The 12,403-nt window shown below is 42.4% G+C and overlaps 1 protein-coding gene across 4 annotated transcripts in view; it reads right to left on the bottom strand.

The window, feature by feature from the left end:
• LOC102221650 (protein capicua homolog) overlaps positions 1 to 9,559 on the bottom strand; it is a 40,763-nt gene extending 31,204 nt beyond the window's left edge. For 3 of the 4 annotated variants that reach the window (XM_014470176.2, XM_023344814.1, XM_023344815.1), the window contains exons 1-2: positions 9,344 to 9,559; positions 698 to 4,218 (exon numbers count right to left, since the gene is read on the bottom strand). In XM_014470176.2, the coding sequence (XP_014325662.1) occupies positions 698 to 4,027 (3,330 nt within the window). In that variant the 5' untranslated portion in view covers positions 4,028 to 4,218; positions 9,344 to 9,559. Of the gene's footprint in view, positions 1 to 697; positions 4,219 to 4,457; positions 4,562 to 9,343 lie in introns of those variants that run through there. The other variant, XM_023344813.1, reaches the window with a different exon arrangement.
• Between the last annotated feature and the right edge of the window lie 2,844 nt (positions 9,560 to 12,403).

Raw genomic sequence — 12,403 nt, 5'->3', positions numbered from 1 at the left:
TGGCTGAATTCAATCATACCGAAATATGTTTCATAATAAACTTTAAATATGACTTTTACTGTTTCTGGTAACAGTAGTCATTGCAACTGAACACTGAAGTGTAACACAAATTAAACGAATATACTATCTTAATCTAAATCATTATGATTTAGATAAAAGTCAGTAAAATACAGGAATAAAGTTGTAATGATATAAATAAAATTGTAATTTTACGAGTAAAGTCGGAAAAATACAGTAATAAAGATGTACTAATACTACAATAACGACTTTAGAAAACAAGAGTATGTTGTAATAATATGAGAATAACGTCATAATAATACAACAAATATTATAAGAAAAATGTCGGAATAATATCAGAAAAAAGTTGCAATAATACAAAAATAGCATTAAAATATTTCCAGAATAAAGTCGGAATAATACGACAATCAAGTTGGAGTGGGCAATTTTATTCTTCTATTAACTAGACCTTTATTCTCATGATTAAGTTTTTTATTTCTTAGCCTGGCCCTAATACTCCATCGTAATCTAACAGGAATTAGACAAAAAAATTTCTGAAGCATTCAATCGTTGCAAAAAAGCAGAAACGTGAAATCTGTAAGGATAGAAATATATCACAGCACAACCTAATATAAAATCCCATGATAAATATTAAAACATCAGCATAAAAAAACACCTTTGACTCTAAAGGTATTCTTACAGAACTGGAGGTGACCAGGACCAGGGTGGACGCAGGGTTCCTCAGGAGGACCGCCGGATTGGTGGTGGCCCCGTTGATGGGGACCGGGGCCTGCAGGCCTGGGGGAGTGGAGTGCTGCGGCTGGTTCTTCTCCCTCATCTGGTTTCTTTCTCTTTTTACCAATGGACCATCTGAGAACTTCGCCAAGGGGACATCTGGGTTGCGGACGATGACTGGGGAGTCGCGAAGAGGTACTATGCGGCGTGGGGAGGGTTCCTGGGGTAATGGGGAAGGAGGCGTTGGAGAAACGAGCATGGGTGGAGGCGTAGAGGCAGCGGAGGACGACGGCCTGCTGGTGGCGCTGCGAGGGCGTGAAAAGGAAAGCGAGGAAGGTGTTGTGGGCTGACTGTGGGGGGAGAGGACTCTGAAAGCAGCTGGGTCTCCAGCCATACTGCCCCCTGCGCCCATCAGCTGCTGCTGGTCTGTTTTATTTTGATAGTCCTGAATTAAATGTAGAGGAGGCGGCGGGTGGGTCTCAGGCCTCCTCTTGCTGGGGCTCATAGGGACTGTAAAGGTGAGGTTGGTCTGTATGGAGGGTACAATTCCTGACAGGTGGCGCTCTCGTTCAGAGCCCGGCGTACCCATCTTGGTGCCACTGAGCTGCCGAGGGCGGCGTGGATTAAGTGAAGGTGGGGCAGTGATTGGACTAAAAGTGGCAGGGCGGAAGCCGAAGAGAGGCGACGGGGAGGGTGACGGGGTTGGTGAGAATGGAGACTGATTGGAAATGGGAGAGAATGAAGGTGTGACAGAGCGGGAACCCCCCAGAGAAACCAGCATGGTTGCTGCCTCGCACTCATCAAAGTCAAAACGAGACAAGTCCTGGGGAAGCAGGGATGGCAGTACTAAGCGGGGACGGGAGTCTCCTCCACGGCTGCTGGCTTCACTGCTTTCCATTGACGTCTCATCCCAGTCAAACTCTGAGCTGGCTCTCCCACTGCCCAGTCGGAGATCGGACGGCGTTAGAGTCCCGGTGCTGCTGGCTCCACTGCGCTCCCGGCCGCCTCCGCTGGCCTCCATCTCCTTGGTCCTCATTGAAAGATGTCTGGAGCAGTATCCTCGACGCTGGGACTCTTTGGAACAGCCCTCCCGAGAACACAACCTCCTCCACTGCTTTCCGTTGAACTTCTTCCGGATGCCCGTTGGTGTGCACACCACATCTCCCTTCTTGTACTTTTGCTGGGCTGCTGTGAGAGGAGTGCGGGAACGGTTTGCAGAGGAAGAGTTCGAACCCGACACTGGTCCTCCTCCGCCACCGGCTGATCCTCCTCCAGAAGCCTTCTCTGCTCTGGAGGACACAGAGGAGGAGATGGGAGGCAGAGGAGGCAGCTGGGGGGCAGTAATGACAGCACCAGCTGCCGCATTTGTTGAGTCAAGGCCTAAGAGGACATTCGACGGATTAGGGTGGGGACTGAGGGCCAGGTGTGTGGAAGGAATCCCAATGCCCCGCACAACAGGCAGGTGGGAATTGAGGTAGCCAGACGGGGGCTTTGAGACAATCTGGTGAACTGGTCTTGATTTGGTCCCAGATATGATTGCCCCGAGTGGGATCATGTTGAAGTGGGACACCTCCATGTCTTCTTCAGGGGTGAGTGGCATATATGGGTGGTGTTGCTGCTGCTTTGCATTATTCTCCCTTTCTCTGTCTCTCTCCTGTTTCCTCAAACGCTCTCTCTCCCTTTCCCGGTCTTTCTCAATTTCCCATTCTCGAGTAACTGGTGAGGAGACAGTGATAATACCCGGGTACGATATTTCCCTCCCAAACATCGAACCCATGCCAGTGTTCATTCCTTGGCTGAGGTTACACACCTCCTGTTCCACATCTATATCTTCCCTTTCTTCATGTTTTTTATCATTTTCTCTAACGCCCTCTTCTCCTCCGTGGCCACCGCAGGATGGCAAATCTAGGTCCCACGGTGGCACCAGAAGACGGAGAGTTTGTCGGGAGACCCATACAGCATGGGTAGCACCTCTGCCGTCTTCTACATCCAGAGAATGAGGCCTTCCTTCAGACAGCAGGACACGGTAACGGTTGGCCACGGCAGGATGTGTGTCTACTTCAGTCACCACACCTTCTCTGTACCACTGCAACTGGCCCTCGTTGCTATCTTCATCACCAAATGGTACACAGACACGGGTGCCAATTTGTATTGTTTGGACACCAGGTGGAGGTGCATCTAAAATAATTTCTACCACCCCTGGAGGGCTATCATGTCGGTAAGGATAACTGCACATCGTCTTTTCGCCGTTCAGTTGCACCTCCAAACAACCGAATTCGCCGCTGACCTTACGCACCACTCCAGCCCTGAACACAAATTCTGAACTCCTCCCTTTGTCTCTCATTTCACCCCCTACTTCCTCAGATTTGTGCCTCCTGAGCTGGCGGGCGAGGACGCGTTGGTTTTTCAATCCTTTAGCCAGGGTGTCTGACAGACTGTCGGAAAAGCTGGGCGCAGACCGAGGCATAGAATGTGGGATGGCCGGCATGTCACCGACCACTTCCAGATCAGCAGAGTGTTCGCTGGCAGTGTCTGTTGAAGAACATCGGGGCAGGGGGCTCGGGGAAACTCGCTCTTCATTTCTTCTGGGCCTTTCCATTGCAAGAGACAATGTGGGAGGTCCTGGGGATTCTTGGGAATTCTCCCTGCCAGTTGCTCCACTAGGAAAGTTGTCCATCAGATTCCCACTCTGACTGTTGCTGTCAGAATAAGAGACATTGGCTTCAACTCCTGAACCTGTTGACCCCCGGTTGAGGACCCCACCGCTTGGAGGAGGGGGTGTAGAGGATGGAGGGTCGCTATGGTTGCTGGCAGTAGCTGTTGAGCAGTGCTCAGAAGTGTATTTCTTCTTGGGAACGCGTGCCTTGAAAGTGGCGGTTTTCCGGCTGGAGGCGGGATTCGGACTGTTGTTGGCACTCGGCGTGCTGCTGTTGCTGCAGCTGCTGCCGCCGCTGTCACAGTGGCTACTGCTGCCGCTTAGCGCCGACCTTCCGGACCTTTCATCAGAGGATGTCAGCAGCTTCCCTGAATCCATTAAAACCAAAGTCTCGGACATTCCCTCCCCATCCGAAGTGTCCCGCGTTGTCACTAGGCCGGCCTGAGAGGAGTCTGAGTGGGAACTGGAGGAGATAGACGAGGAGAGAGTTCGGTTTTGAGGGGATCCGCTTTCATCTCTGTTCTCATCTGAATCTCTCTTCTCTCCGCCATCTGAGGTCTCCCCGACTCCGCGGCGCTTCCCGCCTTTGGTCCGAGTGGATTGAGGGGAGCGCCGACCTTGCTTCTTTATCGGCTTCATCTTTTTTTTTTATCTTGCTGGCCTTTTCTCCAAACAGATCTTTTAATTTATTTATCCCAGAGTATCTCCTTGGCGTTCCCGTTTGCGTTTTATCCGTCTACTTCTCTCCTCTGTCGGGGCCTGTCTTTCTCATTCTGTCTTGCCTTTGGTTGTGCGACCCTGGCACTTGCCCACTTTACTTGTCAAGGACTCTGCGAGAAAGAAAAAAAAAAACAGAAAGCGTGGGTTACTCATCTGGCATTTACACAAGCCTAAACACTGCACACAATACGGAAAGATGAGTTAAAGCGAGAGGTTTCTGAAAAGTGGCACCATGATAAAAGCTGGATATAACCCGTAACCAGTCATTTTAAGATGCAAATTTAAAGCCGAATGCTGTGCACTGCATATTCATTACACTTTAACTCATTACATAACGGGTCCTACTCACATTACACGAAGCCTGCATCCACTGCAGGTACACAGAGAAAACAGGAGACCATATTGTAGGGTAAACACAATGCAGTCTTACAACGCAGCATGGAAATAGTGAGTTTTGCCCAGACAAGCCTCTCTGCGTGCACTCCTTACTCACACACTATTTCTTGGCTGGGGCAGTAGAGGCGGGGGAATTCCTCCTGCGCTCACATACTGAAACCCTCCCTTTCTCTTTCTCTCTCCGAGGCGACCTTTATCTGTGTATTTCAAAGTGGAGTCAATCCGCCCCTACGAACTCCATTTCCTGTGGAAGACCATTACCTAACTTCCCGTTACTTTATTCCTCCCTCTCTCTTTGCTACTATTATACTCCCTCGTTCCTCCAATATTGATTTCTGCCCCTCGTCTCCATTTTCTTTCTGTGTCGCAATTATCCAGAAAAGCAGAATAATTGTAAAGTCACTCAAAAGTCATTCAGAGAATCTCTCATTCACAGCTTTAGAAAGAGAAAAGATTAATGAGAAATGATTAATCAGACTAACTGATTGATGAACTGGAGTATACAGACTCAAAAAAACATTTCCTAAAAAAAAAAACAACACACATTCAAAGCAGTAATAAACCCAAAAACTGTACAAAAATATACACGTTTTGCATCTAAGATATAAACTTCTTTGTCTGTAAATATGTTCCACCCAAAACTCCTCAAATATTTTGGGTAGTTTCAGTTTCACACGTGTCAGATTTACTAGAGGAATGATGTTATTGCATTTTAGGCAATAACTGAATTATCTGTTTATTTTCATATTTTAATGGATTACTGTTATTGGATAAAAAGATGCAAGTGGTTCAATGAAAAATCTTTAGAGTGCCATTTTTAGGCCAATTTTGTAATCGATTAATCACTAACCAGAAAATACAGACTCAAAAAAAGCAATTTACTAAAAAAAAACAACATATTTAGAGCAGTAATAAACCCCAAAATATATACCTATTGCATTTAAGATAAAACAAATTAAATGAATTGCATTTCTATTATAGGATAAAAAACGTCTTAAAACAAAACAATCTGTAAAATGTGCCATTTTTTAAAGCTAATGATGTGATTAATCGTTAACTAAAGCATACTGACTTTTGCTGAAAGAACGCAGGACTTAAGCAAATGAAGTCAAAGATGTACTAAAAATATTCAATTTGCAGTTCAGATTTTAAAAAAGCATTTTCATCTTTATCAGCATAATTGATTAATCCGATACTAAAACAATCCTAAATGGCAGCGCTACATTGATTCTGACGCCTTGTAGAAATGTTTGTTTGCAGGATTCAGGTCAAGGCTGCTGTGTGTTCCAGACTCCAAGGAGCTGCAAATATGTTAACAACATGTACTCAAAGAGAGGGAATAAAGCAGCCCTTTAAGGCCTGTCATCTCTCCCAAACTCCTGCTGCGATTTTCAGCTGTCGAAATCTTCTGTCTTGACGTCTATCAACCACCAACATGAGTGCCAACTTGTCAGCTGTCTGTTAACTTAAATGTCTTTCCTACCTCGTTCCCATCTCTGCTCTCTTTTCACAGCCTGTTTTGTCGTCGGAAGCTAGAGTTCAATTCATGGCCTTTTAATGTCTGCTGCATCACACTGGCAGCGATAGTGGACAGTGAGCTCACCGCCATCCCCGCACTCTATGTAAATCCCTATTTAGGGGAAAGTGGCCGTCATAAAATAATTTGGCAGCTGGCCTTACTTGGTCACGATGGAGTTATGCCGCATGTGTTTACTCAGTAGTGCTCGGAGTACAACAGCTGGTGTCAGAGCCATGAGCTGAATGATAACAGATTAAAGGTGCGCTGATGCAACCAGCTGAACTGGGATGAAATTATGCAGCGGGGGAGCGAGAGGTAACGAGTCCAATTGGTTTTAATTTGGAGGATTTCCATGAGCTGACATGACAAGTTGAGTGAATTATTTAGGGAAAAAACTCAAATCTGTACTTAAAGCAGCAGTAGGTAACTTTTGTTAAGAATATGTTTACATATTTGTTAAAACTGTCACCATTTCCAATCAAATAATCTGTGAAAAGTATGATCTAGTCCAACACTCCAACAAAAACAACCAATGAGAGCCAGGAGGAGGGTCTTAGCGCTGTCAATCATCCTCCTGTACTGGCTGTTAAATGTTCCAATGGCAAAGAAACAACTTAGTGTTTGTCTGCTGTCATCGGTGGCCATGCTAACTAGCCTTAGCATTCACAACAGCATATGCTAGCTGTAGCATACCACAGCGCAAGGAGATTGTGATTGACAGCACTAAGACCCGCCTCCTAGCTCTGATTGGTTGTTTGGACTTGGCACCGATTATCTGTCTCCTAACATACTGTCAGGACATAGTGAAACTGTCACCAAATATGTAAAAAATATATTTTTATAAAAGTTACATAACACAGCTTTAAGTAAAAGTACAAATAAACAGCCATAAATGTACTCTAGTGAAAGTAAAAATACTACATTAACATTTTTACTTGAATAAAAGGAAATACTTAGTTTTAGAAATACTTAAAGTTTTGACTGGTAAAGTAATTTCTGAATTTATTCACTAGTGTAATGGTCTGGAATTTCATTAAGTTTGTCTATTGTATGTACAGTATATTTTCTTTAATTCAGTGTGAGCTGTTTTAATGAACAATGCTGCAGATAATGCATGTTTTTATTCTGTTTACGGCAATAATTAGATTTCATTGAGCTGTCTGACATACACACACAGTGCAACTTCACCTCTGCTTATGAGTAACTAGTGGAAGAAGTCGAATTACATTGTTGGTATTGAGTAATTTGTGGTTGTAGCAGCTTTTAAAAACATTTTGCTAAGATTTGACAACAAAAAAGCTACAAAATGAATAAGATCAACCTTTTAAACCTGCGAAGTCTCTGTTTTGACCTAAATGTTCAGATTTAGCTGCTACGCATATCAAAAGGATATGCAAACATGCATGTAAACATCCTTCTCAGGCTGGATTATATGCTGTCATGGTCTGGGTTGACCATGCAAGAAAGTCCAGGCAAGAAAGGGAAAAAAAACAGGCCAAATCTGGAAAAATAAATATTTATTTAGTTCTGATGTTTGTTTTGTTCTCCATTTTGTCCAGGATAACTTTCTGGATTGGGAATCAACTATATTGAGAAAAAAAGATTAAAAAAGATTTTAAAAATTTAAAAAAGATCAAAATGCATCTTTATGGCTGATGTAACAAACTGATTCCTTCCTCAGTCGTTTGTTGTGTTTGTAAACACAATGCTAGTACACCTCTCTCCAGTTAGGTGTGTATTTAAGCTCGTATGATTCACAGGCCAGTCGTGCAGCTTAACAAACAAAAACATTCTTCTGGATGGAAAAGGCAGCACATTAAAAAAAAAAAAAAAAGAAACCTTAAGAATGTCTACAAAACTAAAGATTAACTTTTTATTTTTCATTTGAAACCAGATTGCAGGATTGCATTATTTTGACGTAAAAACACTAAAAGTTCCTTAATACCTTTTCAAAGTTTAGATGTTTTCTGCTGTTTTAAGTGAGGAAAAACTGATAGGCAGTGAGCAGCAACAGGTGGTGGAGGGGCTTATGACCCAGAGAAAACTACTCACTGTTCCTCTCATCCAAACTATAAACTATATGAACCATGTAGTGTGTTATTTTACCATTCCTGATGTGGAAACAGTTGAAAACCTTGACATTGCTACTGTTCTCTGCTTTCTTCAGTGCAAACCAGCTTTTAAATTAAATGTTATGGGTTGAGTTAGGAAATTGAGATAATGGGAACAAATTGTGTCCATTATACTTGTTGATTGTTCCGAAGCTGTGTGTTGCTAGACACAACAGTAGTTCATCTCCCTAGAGACTATTTAAGCTCCTCTGATTCACAGGTCAGAGATTTGTGGCGTAAAGAAAAACATAAGGCAGCAAATTTCCAAATAAAACTTTCAGACAGGGTGGAAAACCACAAATCAGCTCTAGTTTTCGTTTTATTATGCGTATACATTTGAAACTTCCAAACTTTTACATCCAATCCACTCATGATGTGGATATTTTACATTTCTTTAAATGCTTTACACTTCTTTTAAGTTTAAAACAGGGCTGCGACTGAGCTTTTCACAGCAGGCCGGGGCGTGTAAACAAATGCACCATCATAATCCATAGATAACAGCTGCTAACTTCATCTCGACAAGGCCCAGAGAATGCAAACAACAAGCAGGGATGTCGTCACCTCTGCTTCAAGCTGGTAGTACCGTGTCAACCTCGTAGTACCGCAGTTACTACCAGTTTTACTCCATGAGAGCCGCAGGCCGAGGCGTGCAGCGACCAGGCCGCAGCTACGGCGCTCCATAATCAGGCCGCTAAGAGGTCCTCTGCTCGGAGGAACCGGGAAAAAACTGGGTTAACGGGGGGTTCTGACCCCACCGTGGCCTGTCGAGTTACCTAAACGGCCACGGGGATGTTCAATAATACAACAAAGTGAAGAAAAGCGGAAAAAGTCGATGGCTTTAAGCTGTCAGGGTGAGTTTGTGCTGTACAGAGAGGGAGAAAGTGTCAATAAACTGGAGGAAGGCCCACAAACAGAGAGAAATCAATAGTGACAGCCGCCTTAAAGCACCCAAAACAGGAAGAAAATGTGTCACAAAGGATGAAGGGGTGGAAATTATTTCTGGGAAGTCCACATTCACTTTTAATGGCGTTGTTTTTATTTCTCCGGGAAAGTTTTTGACGTCCAGCCGCACCGCTCCCCTTTTTTCCCCTCCCGGCTAACTCTGTTTATAGCCACAATAAACATGAACGTTACGGTGTGGGGAAAAAAGGCACAACAAGCCCCTCTGCAGTGCTGCAGGAGGAGATTTGTAGGCAAGCTTGTACTCACCGGAGATAATACAGATCCCCCTCTGAACCTCCCCTCACACGATGCTCCTCCGCCGGGTAAAGTAGGGCACGGTGGTCCGCCGCTGCCCGTCAGCGGCCGCTCATCTTTCTCCGGCAAAGCAACTTAAAAGGAGCAGTAACTCCTGCCCTGGACATTCTACACTACAGTCGCAAAATGGTGAATGAAGACCCGGAGACTTGACAACCAGCCCGGCCGGCCAATGGCGCAGTGAGAAGGAGTACAGTGGCCAATAAAACAGCGCTAAAAGGGAGAAGGGGCGGGGCTTCGCGGCGAAGTAAATTTGACGGACGGGACGTCTCAACCAATAAGAGTGTGGGAAAACAGAACAGCTGTTGGAAGATCGAAGCTGCGTACCAATAGGAGAGCTGCGATTCTGATCAGGAACGCCGAGCAGGAAAAGAGGCTTCTTTTCTTTTTTAAATCACCTCTTTATTTCTATATATACATTTTGACGAGTTTCGCCAATATGACTCAACTAGAATCCCAAAACATTCATCAAACTATTATGTCCTAAACCGATCAAGATGTCATTCATTTAGATTGTGATTTTACATGAGCTTATGTACGTTTTATAAACTCCCGGTGTTATATAGTAGTTGGTCTGCAAGTTGAGCGTGGTCACTGTGATCCACAGGTGGAGTGTAGTTTCACCAAGATCCACAAAAAACACCAACTCCCAAATTCTCCTGCTGAGTCTCTCCGTATCCCCTCCTTGCAGCCAACCAGCGCAAGTCCTAAACAGGACGGAATTCCATCGTCCCTCCCCATGGCCAATCAGAGCTGCCGCCGGAGACCGTACGTCACCGGAGTAGCGTATGATTGGTTAGGAGGATTCATGTCTGCAGGCCAATGAGCGTGTGGTGTGGTGAGGTCATTAAGCTTGTTGCCATCAGCTTAACCAAACAGCAGAGAGTAGTATGGCAAGTCCAGTTATCATATTATATTAAGGCTTAGAAGCTGACGTCCACAATTCAAATTATATCATACATAAACTTTGAGCTTTGTAGTAACTAGTTACATAAGATAAGATAAAATAAGATAATATAATATTTTTTTATCTGTTGGTGTTGCACGTTAGCTGAACTAATTTTTTATGATTAGTGTTTTAAGGTTACCTAACTTTTTAGCTAGCAGTGCCCACCACTGGCGAGACTTTATTAAAAACAAATACTAATGATGACTTAAATTTCCTAGAAGGTATCAATAGAACAGCAGAAATCAAACTGATGTTCAAATGGCCACCTGGAGTTAGCATTAGCATCTACAGTACTAATAACTAGAAATTTAGAAAAGCAGAATTTTCAGAAGTTATGCAATTGTTTATTATCTGTTTCCTTTGCCACTTAGGAACCATTTTGGATAAAAACCGTTGTAGTGATTATGTCTAGCAGTTTTACCAAACTGGACTCGATTCACTTTGTTAGATTTAGCAGTTTAGCATAACCATACCCTGTTGCTACAGTATAGTAACGTTAATAAAACTAATGCGTATGATTACTTCTTTAGGGTCAGTGGAGCTAACTTTGCAGCTAGCTGTGCTCACTACAGGCTATAATATATTATGAGCAAAAATGCTAACATGTTTCAGGATGAATAAAAAAATCCAGCTGTTTTTTCAACATGGAATTTGATGTTATTGCATTTCAACTCCTTTCCAAGAAAACTACAAATATCTAACTGATGTCCATGTTCACTTGTAGATAGCATTAGCGTCTCAGCACAGCGAGCTGCTACTGGAAGTTAGAAAAGCAGAAATTAGCTTTTTATATGATAGTTTTTGATCTGGGAACCATTTTGGATTGAAAATCTTGTAGCGAGTATGTCTAGTAGTTTTCCAAACTACACTCACTTTATTGTTATGTAAAGATTGGTGTGTAAAGCTATAATGGAAAAGCCGTTAACTCAGCAGCACTCGCTTTAGAGGCTGCAATGACAGCCATTACAGTTTTCTAAAAACAAGTGATTACTCACTTATTTGTTATATAACTCAGATTATGTAAGTATATTGTATGGTGTATATTGTAGGAGTTAGTAATTATTCTGCTGCTGTATGTCTGATTATTTGAAATTGTCATTATTGCTCTTATTATTATGGGTTGGTGAATTTTCTTGTCCTGTTATGACAGTCAGTTTGTAATCATTTTGTTGTATATAATCCAAATTATTTGCAGGTTCTGTAGCACAGTAAATTGAACAGGCATATGAACACCACAGCATATTTTTAATTACAAATTTCTGACAATTATTGAGTCAGTAAGCAATATATTTCATTAAATTGAGATAAGGAGTAGTATTAGACAAGTTCACTTCTTCCTACTCCTTGTCAAACAGCAAATTAGTGGTAAGCAAATTACTTGTTGTTTTAGGAATGCACCGATATAAAAAATGTGGGTCAATATCCAATATTAATATTGCTGTTATGGCCAATAACCAATATTTCTCTTCTTTTTGACACCTTTGGGAAAAACAACCAGAAACAAATATCAACAAGGTTAAACAAATATTGGTTGTTAATATCGGCCTGATTTTCCTTATCGGACTGAAACCGATATGTTAAAAAAGTGACCGATACCAATGTTAGTGCCGATATATCATGCATCACTGGCATGTCCGGCTGGTTACTTGTTTTGTTAGTTTTTAAAAACTTGTTTAAAATCAGTAAATAAATAAATGAAATAAACTCATAGAGGTGGAGTTTGATTATATGTTACAACAGCTTGCTGTAAATTAGGGTTTTGGTTTTTGAAAAAGTTAAAACTCAACATTACGGATCGTCCAGATATTTGTACTCCGGCCTGTAGGGGTGGACGTTTACTGTATCGTTTATCATTTACTGTGAAGAATTTCTTGTCATGATAAGAATTTTGATTTGTTTATTTTTGATAAATTCTAATTAATATTTGAAACTTCCCAAAACTATCCGTTTCGTCACCAAAATGTTGGTATTTTTTATTATGATTGCAAAAAGTATTTCATTTTTTATTTTTACTTGCTAAATAAACAAAGAAAAACAATATTTTAATGAAATAAGCAAAGCAG

This window comes from Xiphophorus maculatus, chromosome 13 (assembly GCF_002775205.1).
Source record: "Xiphophorus maculatus strain JP 163 A chromosome 13, X_maculatus-5.0-male, whole genome shotgun sequence".
Lineage (NCBI taxonomy): Eukaryota > Metazoa > Chordata > Actinopteri > Cyprinodontiformes > Poeciliidae > Xiphophorus > Xiphophorus maculatus.
Note: the sequence above shows the minus strand (reverse complement) of the source record. Positions and strands in the feature narration are given on the sequence as shown.